We start from the raw sequence: 16,650 nt of genomic DNA, 5'->3' as shown, positions 1-16,650 counted from the left end.
ATCAACAACAAATTAGGTTGTCTGCCGAAGTGGTGTGAACCTGCTGAATCCCACCACCGAAAAAATATATATTTTCAAACTTTAGATTAAGGCTTTCTTTCAATTACAAATATCAGACCTATAAAAATCCATCCTAAGTCACTTCTTCCAGATTGTCTTCACGGAATAAAATATTTTTCTTCTCTGGAATATTTGTCAAGTAGTTATAAGCTTCTCTTTTTCTCAAAGATTTTTTAACCTTGTTAATGTCCATGAGGAAAAAGTCCCAAGCTTGTCCTTTTAAAAGTTACAGATTTTCTTGGAGCTCTTCTTTCAATTGTGTTGAGAAGCTAAAACTTCCTGATTTTTATGATTCCTGATTGCCCAGCAATTCTTATGTGACTTACAAAAAAACTACTCTTTGACCAAAGAGGGAGTTAAGAAGATAGAGGAATAAATTATTAGAGATATATTTGGAAAATCTTTAAATAAAATCGATTGGTTCATATATCACCCATGCTCCAAGGATGTTAAAAAAAACTACTTCACAGATGCAAATATGTGTAGAAAACTACTTCACAGATGCAAATATGTGTAGAAAGTTACCAAACTACCAAGGCAGTTTCACAAGTAGCTGACAATGCAGAGGAGTCAATTGCAATTTTGGAATATAAACCATTTTTTATTATGATGGTTTAAATATAAACCTTTAACCTGATGTCTTAACCACTACACCAAACACAACACCAAATGCTATACCAAACACAAATTCTTGATTTACGAAATCCCAAACTGTCTCTTTTCAAGACTGCTAAAGAAGAAAGTGAGGCTTGGAAAATGAAAGTGGCTTTTTGAATGCAAGGACTATATAGGCACCATGTTTATTGATAGGACCACACTACTGAATTTCCATTTTTACCTAACTTGAAAGGAATATAATTCTGAAAACCATTTTTTTCATAAATGGATCATATAACCAACATTACCTTCCTCTTCTTTAGCTTAATACCAAATTAAGTCCCACAGAATTATTGCTTTGTGGTAATTAGTGGTAATCAGTCTCTTGCATTGCTGTTTTTTCCCCAGCAGAATATTTTTTGGATATATCTGAACTTCAAAAGACAAAATATTCTCAAAGAACTCAACCACCAGTGAATGTATGGATGGGGAAGAGGTTTAATGTTCTGTAAGAAAATCACAGTGGTTTACACCTCTCCTTATTAGGCCTATGTTTTTCCAAAAGCAAATAAGAGAAACAAAGGCCACTTAAACATATTGAACTTCTTGCCAATTAGGGGTTGGCATCACATTTTAGACTTTCATGTTTGTTGTGAATGGGGTGCAAGTTGGCATTTCCATTGACTATTAAAAATGTACTCTGTATAGCCAAGCTTTGCAGTATTGGTGCACTGTCTAGCAGCAAGACTCCCAATGAATTTAAATGGCACTGGGTTTCAGATGACACAAAGGGTGATGATCAGCATCCAACCGTTTCAAGCTTTCAACTTTCAATGATAGACAGAAAAGGTTGCACTATGGATACAACTGCTCCCAACATTACGATGCAGGCTTGTTTTATTCATACCTCTGGAAAATGACTCTGGCTGGCCAGACTTTTGTGTCCATTCTAATGCTACCTACTCGGTATCAAAGTCTATTAATGACACTTAGTAATTGGACAGGCCTTTCCTACTGCAAAGGCCGATGATCATCTCAATCCTGTATGGAAAGTTCAGGCCTGTTAACTTATCATGAAAGAATAGCATCCATAGACCTCACCAAAGGCAGCAAGTCTATGAAACCTTTTCTGGGAAGTAATGGATAATTAGGCGACAGCACAGCACACAAACAACAGAATGAACAGCTCTTTCTTGCTACCTTTAAAAAGTAAGAAAAAAATATATAAAAATGCTCCTGGGCACTTTAATTTTAAATGCCATTATTCAGAAATCCTTTGATTTTTCTTCTGAATAAGTAAAGCCACCAGAAACTACATGCATAATGCTATGCCAGTCTTCAGATTTGCAGTCTGGGGTATAGAAAAGAGCTCAGATTTTGCTATTAAGGGTGAACCAAACAGGTACTTTTCTAAAAAATACACTCATGTGAGCATACATGTGTATTCACACAGAGCACATCAAAAGACCTCTAATAACTTTCAACTTAAAAAAGAGGCTTCTGTTTTTGCACAAAAGTCTTACAGAGAAAGGAATATTTTTATATTCCAGATGGAAGTAAAGCAGAAACAGTACGTTTCAAATCCCTCTCAAGATTACATTTCTTTTTTGCTTTCTTTGTCTGGATGCCTAGAGCATAATATTATTAGACCTCTAGCTTAATATATGAGGTTCTGGTATATAAAATACAGCAATTATGTACTGCACTATTGAGAAATGTTAAAACATTTGAAATACAAGCCAAATTATACTTGCATGTTTTCTATATACTGTACATCATAAAAGATTCGTGTACTCTACATAAATGATGCCTACAGAAGGAGAATAATAAAAACAGCAAAAAACCACTGAAGTTGACATTATGCAACATTATGCCAAAGGATAAACCATGACTGGCACAACATTCTAGGCCAGAATTAAACAAACCACCTTTGGGCTTACTGCAAAGTAACTACCACTTCGTTAAACATTTAAGGATGTAGACGGTCAAGTAATTGGGTAGAGGTTTGGTTATTATTTAAAGCATTCTGAAAAATGGTAAAGCAAGGGTAACCCACACACACACCCACACACTTTGCTACCTATAAATTGTCCACCATACAGTATTCCCAGAAGTCAAATTCAATTGGAAAAGTTCATATTTATTTGAGAGGCCAAAGGCCAGCTATGGGAAGATGTTCAGGCTGAAAAGTCTCTATGCATATCCTACTGGAAGAAAAACATTTTGGTATTGCAATTCCAAGCATCACTTTGACTCTAAAAGCAAACACAGCCAAACATTTGGAATGATGATCTAAAGTCTTTGCATACAGAGCTGGTTGTAGGAAGGAAGCAGTAGTTGATAAATGAATTATAGATACAGGGAATATGCTTCCCAGTTTGCATTATATTCACCTATAGTAAATGATTTCTCATTACAAGTGCTGAGCATAAAAGAGAAACCAAGCTTTGTGGATACTTAACAATTCCAACTATGCATAGGAATATATCTATCAAACTATTCATATATAATTGCACGCATGAACATTAAGCTGTAAACAGAGACATTTATATTTATTAAGAGATAAGTGTTGGGTGCAGAAACCAAAGGAAAGGAAAAGATAATGAAGCCAATACAATTTGGAAGATACATTTTGGAAAACAGAACAAAAGAGCTGATTTGGTATATGGTAAACCAGTTTTACCTTAGGCATGAAAACCAGTTGGATGACCTAACCCTAATCCTAACCCTGAAAGTATCTATCAAAAGATTGAACTACATTTTTTTTAAAAAAAAATTACATTCACTAATAATCAATATAACTTCATAAGGGCAAAGAACCGGATAAGCCATGATTTAGTCAATAAGCAATTATTTAGTTTACTCATTCAACATTATTTAGATCCATAATAACGAATAAGACTGCACAAGACTCTGATTGTTCAAAAGAGTAAAAGCATTCTCAGAAAGTAATTATACAATTACACAATCATCATCATTCCATTCGGTATTCAGATGACATGGCTGACCTTTGTGGGATACTTTTAACTCTACAGTTTTTCCGGTTAAAATTAAAATGCCCGGTCCTTTGTTTTTCACACAACACACCAGCTTCAGGCTTGATTCCACTATGAAAATTCAGTTACCCGTATATACTTGAGTATAAGCCGACTCGAGTATAAGCCGAGACCCCCAATTTCACCCCCAAAAACTGGAAAAAGTTATTGACTCGAGTATAAGCCGATCCGCCGTTCTGCAAGCCTCTGCCGCCAGCAGAGGCTCGATCCGCCATTTTGCAAGCCTGAATACACAGGAATACCCTGTGTAGCCGCGGCTCGTCGGCAGGTCTCCGTTCCTCCTGCCGACCTTTGGGGAGGTTTGGGCGCCTCCCCAAACCTCCCCAAACCTCGGCAGGTCTCCGTTCCTCCTGCCGACCTTTGGGGAGGTTTGGGCGCCTCCCCAAACCTCCCCAAACCTCGGCAGGTCTCCGTTCCTCCGCGCAGACCTGCCGACCTTTGGGGAGGTTTGGGCGCCTCCCCAAACGTCCCCAAACCTCGGCAGGTCTCCGTTCCTGTTTGGGGAGGTTTGGGCGCCTCCCCAAACGTCCCCAAACCTCGGCAGGTCTCCGTTCCTCCGCGCAGACCTGCCGACCTTTGGGGAGGTTTGGGCGCCTCCCCAAACGTCCCCAAACCTCGGCAGGTCTCCGTTCCTGTTTGGGGAGGTTTGGGCGCCTCCGCAAACCTCCCCAAGCCTCGGCAGGTCTCCGTTCCTCCGCGCAGACCTGCCGACCTTTGGGGAGGTTTGGGCGCCTCCCCAAACGTCCCCAAACCTCGGCAGGTCTCCGTTCCTGTTTGGGGAGGTTTGGGCGCCTCCCCAAACGTCCCCAAACCTCGGCAGGTCTCCGTTCCTCCGCGCAGACCTGCCGACCTTTGGGGAGGTTTGGGCGCCTCCCCAAACGTCCCCAAACCTCGGCAGGTCTCCGTTCCTGTTTGGGGAGGTTTGGGCGCCTCCCCAAACGTCCCCAAACCTCGGCAGGTCTCCGTTCCTCCGCACAGACCTGCCGACCTTTGGGGAGGTTTGGGCGCCTCCCCAAACGTCCCCAAACCTCGGCAGGTCTCCGTTCCTGTTTGGGGAGGTTTGGGCGCCTCCCCAAACGTCCCCAAACCTCGGCAGGTCTCCGTTCCTCCGCGCAGACCTGCCGACCTTTGGGGAGGTTTGGGCGCCTCCCCAAACGTCCCCAAACCTCGGCAGGTCTCCGTTCCTGTTTGGGGAGGTTTGGGCGCCTCCCCAAACCTCCCCAAACCTCGGCAGGTCTCCGTTCCTCCGTGCAGACCTGCCGACCTTTGGGGAGGTTTGGGCGCCTCCCCAAACGTCCCCAAACCTCGGCAGGTCTCCGTTCCTGTTTGGGGAGGTTTGGGCGCCTCCCCAAACCTCCCCAAACCTCGGCAGGTCTCCGTTCCTGTTTGGGGAGGTTTGGGCGCCTCCCCAAACCTCCCCAAACCTCGGCAGGTCTCCGTTCCTGTTTGGGGAGGTTTGGGCGCCTCCCCAAACCTCCCCAAGCCTCGGCAGGTCTCCGTTCCTCCGCGCAGACCTGCCGACCTTTGGGGAGGTTTGGGCGCCTCCCCAAACGTCCCCAAACCTCGGCAGGTCTCCGTTCCTGTTTGGGGAGGTTTGGGCGCCTCCCCAAACCTCCCCAAACCTCGGCAGGTCTCCGTTCCTGTTTGGAGAGGTTTGGGCGCCTCCCCAAACCTCCCCAAACCTCGGCAGGTCTCCGTTCCTCCGTGCAGACCTGCCGACCTTTGGGGAGGTTTGGGCGCCTCCCCAAACGTCCCCAAACCTCGGCAGGTCTCCGTTCCTGTTTGGGGAGGTTTGGGCGCCTCCCCAAACGTCCCCAAACCTCGGCAGGTCTCCGTTCCTCCGCGCAGACCTGCCGACCTTTGGGGAGGTTTGGGCGCCTCCCCAAACGTCCCCAAACTTCGGCAGGTCTCCGTTCCTGTTTGGGGAGGTTTGGGCGCCTCCCCAAACGTCCCCAAACCTCGGCAGGTCTCCATTCCTGTTTGGGGAGGTTTGGGCGCCTCCCCAAACCTCCCCAAGCCTCGGCAGGTCTCCGTTCCTCCGCGCAGACCTGCCGACCTTTGGGGAGGTTTGGGCGCCTCCCCAAACGTCCCCAAACCTCGGCAGGTCTCCGTTCCTGTTTGGGGAGGTTTGGGCGCCTCCCCAAACGTCCCCAAACCTCGGCAGGTCTCCATTCCTGTTTGGGGAGGTTTGGGCGCCTCCCCAAACCTCCCCAAACCTCGGCAGGTCTCCGTTCCTCCGCGCAGACCTGCCGACCTTTGGGGAGGTTTGGGCGCCTCCCCAAACGTCCCCAAACCTCGGCAGGTCTCCGTTCCTGTTTGGGGAGGTTTGGGCGCCTCCCCAAACGTCCCCAAACCTCGGCAGGTCTCCGTTCCTCCGCGCAGACCTGCCGACCTTTGGGGAGGTTTGGGCGCCTCCCCAAACGTCCCCAAACCTCGGCAGGTCTCCGTTCCTGTTTGGGGAGGTTTGGGCGCCTCCCCAAACGTCCCCAAACCTCGGCAGGTCTCCGTTCCTGTTTGGGGAGGTTTGGGCGCCTCCCCAAACCTCCCCAAGCCTCGGCAGGTCTCCGTTCCTCCGCGCAGACCTGCCGACCTTTGGGGAGGTTTGGGCGCCTCCCCAAACGTCCCCAAACCTCGGCAGGTCTCCGTTCCTGTTTGGGGAGGTTTGGGCGCCTCCCCAAACGTCCCCAAACCTCGGCAGGTCTCCGTTCCTCCGCGCAGACCTGCCGACCTTTGGGGAGGTTTGGGCGCCTCCCCAAACGTCCCCAAACCTCGGAAGGTCTCCGTTCCTGTTTGGGGAGGTTTGGGCGCCTCCCCAAACGTCCCCAAACCTCGGCAGGTCTCCGTTCCTCCGCGCAGACCTGCCGACCTTTGGGGAGGTTTGGGCGCCTCCCCAAACGTCCCCAAACCTCGGCAGGTCTCCGTTCCTGTTTGGGGAGGTTTGGGCGCCTCCCCAAACCTCCCCAAACCTCGGCAGGTCTCCGTTCCTCCGTGCAGACCTGCCGACCTTTGGGGAGGTTTGGGCGCCTCCCCAAACGTCCCCAAACCTCGGCAGGTCTCCGTTCCTGTTTGGGGAGGTTTGGGCGCCTCCCCAAACCTCCCCAAACCTCGGCAGGTCTCCGTTCCTCCGCGCAGACCTGCCGAGGTTTGGGGACGTTTGGGGAGGCGCCCAAACCTCCCCAAACAGGAACGGAGACCTGCCGAGGTTTGGGGACGTTTGGGGAGGCGCCCAAACCTCCCCAAAGGTCGGCAGGTCTGCGCGGAGGAACGGAGACCTGCCGAGGTTTGGGGACGTTTGGGGAGGCGCCCAAACTTCCCCAAACGTCGGCAGGTCTGCGCGGAGGAACGGAGACCTGCCGAGGTTTGGGGAGGTTTGGGGAGGCGCCCAAACCTCCCCAAACAGGAACGGAGACCTGCCGAGGTTTGGGGACGTTTGGGGAGGCGCCCAAACCTCCCCAAAGGTCGGCAGGTCTGCGCGGAGGAACGGAGACCTGCCGAGGTTTGGGGAGGTTTGGGGAGGCGCCCAAACCTCCCCAAACAGGAACGGAGACCTGCCGAGGTTTGGGGAGGTTTGGGGAGGCGCCCAAACCTCCCCAAACAGGAACGGAGACCTGGGGAGGTTTGGGGAGGCGCCCAAACCTTCCCAAACGTCGGCAGGTCTGCGCGGAGGAACGGAGACCTGCCGAGGTTTGGGGAGGCGCCCAAACCTCCCCAAAGGTCGGCAGGAGGAACGGAGACCTGCCGAGGTTTGGGGAGGTTTGGGGAGGCGCCCAAACCTCCCCAAAGGTCGGCAGGAGGAACGGAGACCTGCCGAGGTTTGGGGAGGTTTGGGGAGGCGCCCAAACCTCCCCAAAGGTCGGCAGGAGGAACGGAGACCTGCCGAGGTTTGGGGAGGCGCCCAAACCTCCCCAAACGTCGGCAGGTCTGCGCGGAGGAACGGAGACCTGCCGAGGTTTGGGGAGGCGCCCAAACCTCCCCAAAGGTCGGCAGGAGGAACGGAGACCTGCCGAGGTTTGGGGAGGTTTGGGGAGGCGCCCAAACCTCCCCAAAGGTCGGCAGGAGGAACGGAGACCTGCCGAGGTTTGGGGAGGTTTGGGGAGGCGCCCAAACCTCCCCAAACGTCGGCAGGTCTGCGCGGAGGAACGGAGACCTGCCGAGGTTTGGGGAGACGCCCAAACCTCCCCAAACGTCGGCAAGTCTCCGTTCCTCCGCGCCCTGCCTGCCTGCTTCTTTCCGCTGCGGAAAGAAGCAGGCAGGCAAGGCGCGGAGTTTGGGGAGGTGCGCGCGCACCTCCCCAAACCTCCCCAAACTTCGGCAGGTCTCGGACGGCGGTGGCTTGGGAGAGGTGCGGGCGATCCCGGAAGCACCAAAGCCTCGGCCGCGCACAAGTCTTCGGTAAGTTTTTTTTGTTGACTGGAGTATAAGCCGAAGTGGAATTTTTCAGCCCAAAAAGTGGGCTGAAAAATTCGGCTTATACCCAAGTATATACGGTACTCTTTAAATATTCATGTCCCAACATGGCACACTGAGTGTGTTGTGAATATGTACAGCCAGAAACTACGTGCATAAAGCCCTGCCATTCTTCAGATTTGCTGTTTTGGGTATAGAACATCCTTGACTTAAAACCAATCACTTAGCAATCGTTTGAACCTAGAACCCCAAAAGGTACTTACGACCTGGTTCCAAAATTCTGATGGCTGCTCTTCCCCTCCAAGTCATTTGACTGCATTTTGGACGCTTAGGAACTGACCTGCATTTATGGCTCGCTGGAACATCCTGCAGTCACGGGGGATTTGTGACTTTTTTTGCTGAAAACTGCCCCATAGTGAACAATGGTTTTTCTTCAGAACTGTGGTGTAGTATTCACTAAACCAGGGCTTTTCAACCTTTTCACCCATTGTTACCACTTTTAAGATATGGCAACATCCGAGTACCACCAGCTGCCTAGCAAGGTGTCAAAAACTTGATGACCAAAAAAAAAAAAGGAAAAAAGTGATGAAGTACAGGTAATCCTTGACTTACAACAGTTTGCTTGGTGACTGTTCGAAGTTACAATGGCACTGAAAAAAGTGCCCCCCAAGCCACAGCCGAGCAAGACACCTGTCTGCCCACCCAGCGGCGTTCTTCTTCCTCTCCGAGGTTTTCATTGTTGTGAGCATTTCTGTTGAGGATTGGAAGTGGGGATGGGGTGGGGTGGGTGTTTGGTTTTTATTCTCCCCCCCCCCCGCTTGGTGGTTGCAGCAGGTTTTGGTCACTTCACATGACCGTGGGACACTGTGACCGTCATAAATATGAATCAGTTGCCAAGCATCTGAATGTAAATCACAAGACCCTGGAAATGCTGCAACATTCCAGTTGATCGGCGCTTCTTCTGGGCTCAGCAGAAGCGCCAGGATCAGCGTTGAGCTCCAGCTGGAGCCTGGCACTGATCCTGGCGCTTCTGCTGAGCCCTGACAGCCCTGCAGTTCCAGCCATCTCTCACTCAGGCTTGTGCGGTTCAGCTCATTCCCCTTCCCCATTACCATTCTTCTAGGATGGTCGCGTACCACCTGCCAGGTGCCAATGTCCCACAGGTGGTACCCGTACCACTGGTTGAAAAGCCCTGCACTAAACAATCATGGCAGTTATTTAATGACCACTACAAAAAGGTTGTAAAATTGGGTTGGTCACATGACCATCACAACTCAGGACAAGTCCATTTCAGTCACAAGTCGAGGACTACCTTTAAAGGTGGCACTAGACAAAGATTTACGCAACGACTGTTTCATATAGCAACAATTCTCTTTGCCGGTATTCATGCTGTTGCCTAGAACAGAAGAAGGCTTAGCCTGTACATTTTCTTAAACCTTGCTGTCTCAGGACCCCTTTCCACTTTTAAAAATTATGGAGGACCCCCAAAAAGTTTTTTTAAATACTGGTTATATGTATCTATATTTATCTTATTAAAAAAATAAAATGAAGACATTTGCTGCAACAACTGCTTCTCATAACTGTTTGATAGGATGTAATATTAATTTTCAACACAGGTGGGCAAATAACTTGAGTTTTATGAATCCCAGAAAGTGTCTTGAAGGATCCCCCCAGGGATCCTCTGACCACACAATCTTAGAGAAAGAAATCCAACCTCTCTAAAATATTTGAGTGTGGTTTGGGATGGAAACAAGCAAAACATTTTGCACAGGCAACAAACAAATTGTTAAAGTTATCTCAATAGTTTTATTTTCTAATGTATTGTTACATTGATATCCTACCTTTATTTGTACTTCTCAAGGCAACATAGAGAATGCTCCAGCCTCTTTTTTTCCAACAATAAGAATAACTGGCCCAAAGTCATCAGCCAATTTTCAGGTCCAAGGGAGGACTAGAATTCAAGGCCACCAGCCTCTGCACCATATAGTTATTCCTAACTATAAGGTTACTAGGGACGCAGTGGCTAAGTGGGTTAGGATGCTGAGCTTGTCGATCAGAAGGTCGGCAGTTTGGTGGGTCGAATCCCGAGTGCCGCATAGCAGAGTGAGCGCCTGTTACTCGTCCCAGCTTCTGCCAACCTAGCAGTTCGAAAGCACGTAAAAAATGCAAGTAGAAAAATAGGGACCACTACGGTGGGAAGGTAACAGCGTTCCGTGCGCCTTTGGCGTCTAGTCATGCCGGCCACATGACCACGGAGACATCCTCGGACAAGCGCTGGCTCTTCGGCTTTGAAACGGAGATGAGCACCGGCCCCTAGAGTCGGAAACGACTAGCACACATGTGCGGGGGAACCTTTACCTTTATAAGGTTACTGATGCAGAAATATTCCCATTCCTTTTTTTAAAAAAATAAAAAAATACTGAGGGAAATTTTGAATTCTCATATTTGCTCTTACTTTAGAAACAGGAAAGTTTCTGGAAAATTACAAATCTGAAAGCTGTGTCTAATATATATTTTTCGGTTTCCTAATACTGTGTACATCCAAAACCTGGGTGCACTTTGCATGAACATTACACAATACAAAGTCACATTTGAATGTACCGTATTTTGTTAACTATTTAATTTTGGGCTGTTAACTCTAGGCATGCAGACTTCACAGATGAAGTCACAAAAAATCAATATGGGTATGTTATGAATAACAGGATTAAACAGCAAATATGGGAATTTTTTTATAACTGATTATTCTGCTCTGTTGCACACTGCCACTGGATTATTAAGTTTAGACTGACAACTCATGAAGACTAAAATTATATGTCTGTCGAACACAGAAGCTGAGAGTTTCAAGGTTAGACATGCATTTCATGCAAAACAAAGCCTGATGAGGGGTCCTTGGTACTCTCTGAGCTTGCTTGTTTTCTTGCAGACGTTTCATTACCCAACTAGGTAACATCATCAGTACTAGCACAAAGGGGTCATAAATGTGCATAAAATGTACTTAAAAGAGGATATATCTGCCACTTGAGCATTTTCTTCCCGGAACTCTGGGTAACAACTGAGTAACCTGAAGAATGCCAGTTTGAACTGACAACTGGTGAGGAACAGTGGTGGGATTCAGCCAGTTCGCACCACTTCAGCAGAACCGGTAGCTAATTCTTTGTCGCCCAGGCCCAGAACGGACTTCCGGAAGCAGCATCCACATAGAGAATCGGTTGTTCACATATTTGAATCCCACCACTGGTGAGGACCACTGCACTGCACCCAGTAACTTTATTTGACATTCCAACAATCCATAAAATCATGTTTTTACATTCACTGTGAATAATGGGAATTAATAACAATACTAAACCTTTTATAAACCTTTCCGAGAAGATGCGGATGTATTGTTGTTTTAAAACTATATCCACATTAAGTGAAATTAATAACTGTACTCTTGCACAGGAAATAAAGAGTAAGAACCGCCAGCCTAGAAGATTGCTAGCATCAACCGTAAAGCCCTCATTTTCAAGTCTTAGAATGACATCTGTCCTTAATTATATCCAGCTGAGATCACGTTTCAGTGACCAACATGGAGAAATTACTGGACCTCTAAAACCTTGCCATCATTGTAATTGATGTTTAAGCTATTTGAAGTTTCTCATTAAGTCTGTTTTACAAATTAGGCGCAGGTGTAAAAAACTAAATGTACAGTACCAGGGGAAATTAGGTCACCTGAAAGCTCAGGATAAAATGTCTCCCTTAAATGTTTAACTACAGTTGGTATCCTATATTTTATAAAGCAGGATTAGCCCGTCCCAAGTTTCTTCACTTGTTTTTTATTGTGTAAGAGACTTCAGAGTGACCAGTCATTTTACCAAGAAGCAAGACACTTATTTGTATAATAACCAGTTCATATAAAAAAGAAAGCAGAAATAAAAATCTCAAAAAGTCCTCCCAGGATCATGAAAATAAATCTCATAGATACAGCTGTGTGGTATCCTATTTTTGTTCAGCAAAAGCTTCCCTTAACTCCATTCTCCTGCTTCTTAGGAGGAGAGAGACAGCGATTCAACAGTAGAATTTGCCAAATAACCATGTTTCTAGTCCTGAAAATGATGAGAACAATAATGTACTCTCAACTGAAGAGCACCAGGTTGGAGAAAGTTAATGGGGGGAGGGGCCAGGGGAGAGAGAGGAATGGTCAGATTTACCTCCCACCCACCCCAGTCAAACCATCTGCTGCAAACTTTGATTATATCAAAACAGTGGCCTGGGGATACAGATGTCGTGCCTGCCTATGTACTTTCATCCCAGCATCTGACACAAAGCACAGGTTTCGCTCCATGATGCCATAACCATGCTTCATCCCTTGTTTCTAACTAACCTCCCCCATCAACCATTATAGGAATGATTCAGAGAATAAATTCCAGAATCACTTAATGAGAATCATTGAAAAAGCAGATTATCTGCTTATCAGAATATAGGTAGTCTTCACTTAATGACCACAATCGAGATTGGCAAATCTGTCACTAAACAACAGAGTCATTACGCAAAACATTTAACTGTGCTGGACTCACATCAGTTCTGCTATGGTCATTAAGCAAGACATCATGTTTTCCATTGACTTTTCCTTTTCAGAAGCCAGCTTGCAAATGAAACTTACAAATGACAATCAAGTGACCACAGGATATTGTGAAGGTTTTAAATGTGAGGACCTATTTTTACACCATGGTCGTAATGTTCAATGGTTGCTAAAGGGAGCAGTCCTTAACCAAAGACTACCTGTAATGGGTACAGTGGTTAAGGCACCAGGGAGGTGATGAGGTTATTTATTTATTAAATTTATATGCTCTAGTCCAGGGCTTTTCAACCAGTGGTACAGGTACGACCTGTGGTACATTGGCACCTGGCAGGTGATACGCGACCATCCTAGAAAAGTGGTAGCGGGGGAGGGGAATGAGCTGAACTGGTGGCAGCACCGCACAAGCCTGAGCGAGAGATGGTTGGAGCTGCAGGGCTGTCAGGGCTCAGCGGAAGCACCAGGATCAGCGCCAGGCTCCAACTGGAGCTCGGCACTGATCCCAGTGCTTCTGCTGAGCCCAAAAGAAGCGCCGATCAGCTGGAATGTTGCAGCATCTCCAGGGTCTTGTGATTTACATTCAGATGCTTGGCAACTGATTCATATTTATGATGGTCACAGTGTCCCAGGGTCATGTGAAGTGACCAAAACCTGCTGCAACCACCAAGAGGGGGGGAATAAAAACCAAACACCCACCCCACCCCACTCCCACTCCCAATCCTCAACAGAAATGCTCACAACAATGAAAACCTCAGAGAGGAGGAAGAGTGCCGCCAGGTGGGCAGGCATCTTGCTCGGCTGTGGCTTGGGGAACACTTTTTCAGTTCCATTGTAACTTCGAACAGTCACTAAGCGAACTGTTGTAAGTTGAGGACTACCTGTACTTCATCACTTTTCTCCTTTTTTTTTTGGTCATCAAGTTTTTGACACCTTGCTAGGCGACTAGTGGTACTCGGATGTTGCCATATCCTAAAAGTGGTACAATGGGTGAACAGGTTAAAAAGCCCTGCTCTAGTCCTACCTTAGGCATGAAAGCCAACTCAGCCCAGGTCACCTCACAGGGTTGTTGTGGGGAAAACAAAAGGAGGAAGGAATATTAAATATGTTCACCATCTTGAGTTGTGTATAAAAAGAACAATAAATAAATTCTCAATTTGCAGCAAAAGAACTGTCACTATCTTCAATCTCAAGGAAAGCTTTTCACAACAGAAAAGATTTTTCTAGTGTTAAAACACAACTGGTTTTCCATCAACCCTCAACCATCGAATTATCCACTGTAAAAATCCTCAGAACTTTATGAGGGAGCTAACAGTGCTCTGTTTGTAACACTTAAATTAGCATACCCAACACTGCAAGCCACAGGAGAACACGCTCATCCTCGTCCAGGTAAGCCAGGAGTTGGAGTACCACCCCATAAATTTTACAGTATAATTTTATAATTGTACTGTATTCCCCCTCCAACCATTTTCCAATATTATGTCACAGCCAACAATCAGCAACATATCTTCTAGCACTCAGTGCAAATTGCAGAAACTGTTTCTGATTTTATGTTCAAGTCAGTCCCAATTCATTAACAAGCAAGTTACTTAAGAAACTGACAATCAAGTTGATTCTGTAAAACCATTTTTTTAAAGACTGAATTTGGTTTGTGTTAATGTTTGGGTGATACCAAAATCCAATTAGCAACTGTGGACTAAGTATCATTATCATTTCCAGCAAATACAAGCATTTTAATTAAAAGTCTAAGCAAAGCAATATGAATAATACAAAAGCAAAACATTAAAAAACATTTCACACAAGTATGGATAAGAGCATCTGAGATGAAAACTTCAAAAGTTTCAAATCTTATAGAAACAACATTTTACTCTTAAATGACTTTTGGTGAATGTATTAAGATTCCATTTTTCCAATTAGAATAAAATGTTTCAATTAATTTTCCAATTAAAACAAAAAAAGCAAGAAATTATCAATTTACATATTAAAAAGGTAATTGGCAACATTTTTAAAAATACAATAGTATTGGTCATTTATATTTTAGATTTGTTAAAAATTGTGTTTGCTAAAATGTTGCAAGACAAGAATTTTCCCCCCCACTCTGATTAACTTGTCATAATATATTTCAGCCTTTGTTACCTTAGCTCCATCTAGTGTTCAGAAAAAGGAACCAATAGACGTGATCAATATAAAAAGTTTTTTCAGTGTCAGTCCATTAATTAAGGTAAAGAGAGACTTGGCTAAAGTTGAAATGTTTTTGTCCCCACCAATTATTTTTGCCTATAACACAAATTATAAAATGAAGTCTGTCAAAAGTGCTTATTTCCAACTGCAAGCACTAGCCTGACAGACACTAGGCAGAATGTCTCCATTGCAAAAAGGCTGAAGTCAGGTGTCACATCAGCAAATTTGTGTAAAAAAGCTCAACAACAGCAGATTCCAAGGCAGCTGGATTCCTCACTGCAAAGTTTCTCAACTTTGGCAACTTTAAGCTGTATGGAGTTCAACTTCCAGAATTCCCCAACCAGCATGCTCATGCTAAGAACTCATGAATATGATATTGAGTGCCTTAATTTAAATGAAGGACATTTGTAGAGGAAAAAATCTCTTTCTTACATTAACACACCAGGAAAGACAGAGGGGTGCAGATGCCACTCCTTAGTTTGTTGAAACTCTTATCTCACTAAGGAAGCCACTTTGAATTTATTAAGATCTGCCTATCTCTGCTTCTCTATTCCCTAGAACAAATTCCCTGTCACTTATGCCCAGCTGCTGTTTTAAAATGTTTTTAGCAATTGTAAAGTGCCCAGTTATTGGGAATCAGGTGGCATGTACTTATACTACTATTATTAGTATTACTCTGATGTGTATCAGTGTGGAATTCTGAATTCATGGCCTCACTTCTAAGCAAGCATTGACAGCTCATCATTCTTCATCTCGCCTTCCTCAAGCTAAGATCAAACTCTGCAAAGACTATGGGATCTACAATCCCAAGAATTGCAGAGGCAGACTGGTAGAGTGGTTAAGGTACCAGGCTAGGACTTGGGAAATCAGGTCCCACTTTGGGCACATAGTGAAATGGGTGATCTTGAACCAGTCAATTTCTCCCAATCCTAGGAAGGAGGCAATGACAAACCACTTCCAGAAAACCTTGCCAAAAAAACTGCAAGGACTTGTCTAGGAAGTTGCCAGGAGTCAACACTGACTCCAAGGCACAATAAAAACAATATTTAAAAAAATCCCAAGAAAATTAAAGGGACCAGTTCACAGTCTTAAATAATCTCCACTACAATGATGTTAAGTCTCACTACTTGAACTCAGTTCCTTGGTGATTCGAGGATATGCAACATGAAAGGACTGTTGTCCATCCTGTTTTCTTGGCAGCAGTATGGAAGTCATCCGCCACTATCTTCTTCCAGGATGATCCTGTTTAACTTCCCAATCTAACCTGTAAGGCCACAGGCTTCCAGATGGGTTTCCCCTCCAAAGACAAACCAGACTGGATGCTGCTTAGGTATGGCAAAATCAGTCAAGATCGAATTACTACATTTCAGTTTTACTCAGCCTCAGCACCTTCAGGTTGGATGGATTTCGATTCCCATGCTGCAGGGGTAGGCAACCTCGGCTCTTTTATGACTCATGGACTTCAACTCCCAGAATTCCTGAGCCGAGGTTGCCTACCCCTGCCATGCTGGCTGGGGAATTCTGGGAGTCGAAGTCCACCCGGCTTAAAGGTGTCGGCACCGCCACAATTTAAAGGGGTAGCAAAACTATCCCGAGCAGCTCCACGCTCCGCAATATCAGGAATCAGCAGCCTTGGAGACGGCTTTAAGAAGTGGCAACAGAAAGAGGATCAACGGGGAGAAAGCCCTCTTCGGAAAGCGCACGCGCAATCCCCCTCCATCGCGACACTCACTTCCTGCTCACTTTCGAACCGGCCACCAGGAGCCGCCGTAGTCCCATTCCCGCAGACGCCATCAT

The 16,650-nt window shown here is 46.0% G+C and overlaps 1 protein-coding gene across 2 annotated transcripts in view; it reads right to left on the bottom strand.

The window, feature by feature from the left end:
* CLYBL (citramalyl-CoA lyase) overlaps positions 1-16,650 on the bottom strand; it is a gene marked incomplete at its 5' end in the record, with an annotated part of 190,141 nt that extends 173,491 nt beyond the window's left edge. Inside the window, one exon of one of the 2 annotated variants that reach the window (XM_083361722.1) lies at positions 16,586-16,650. In XM_083361722.1, coding sequence (XP_083217848.1) covers positions 16,586-16,650 — 65 coding nt within the window. The remainder of the gene's footprint in view (positions 1-16,585) is intronic. The other variant, XM_083361723.1, reaches the window with a different exon arrangement.

Source organism: Vipera ursinii, assembly GCF_947247035.1.
Source record: "Vipera ursinii genome assembly, chromosome: 4".
NCBI classification, from domain to species: domain Eukaryota; kingdom Metazoa; phylum Chordata; class Lepidosauria; order Squamata; family Viperidae; genus Vipera; species Vipera ursinii.
This window is presented reverse-complemented; position numbering and strand designations above follow the sequence as displayed.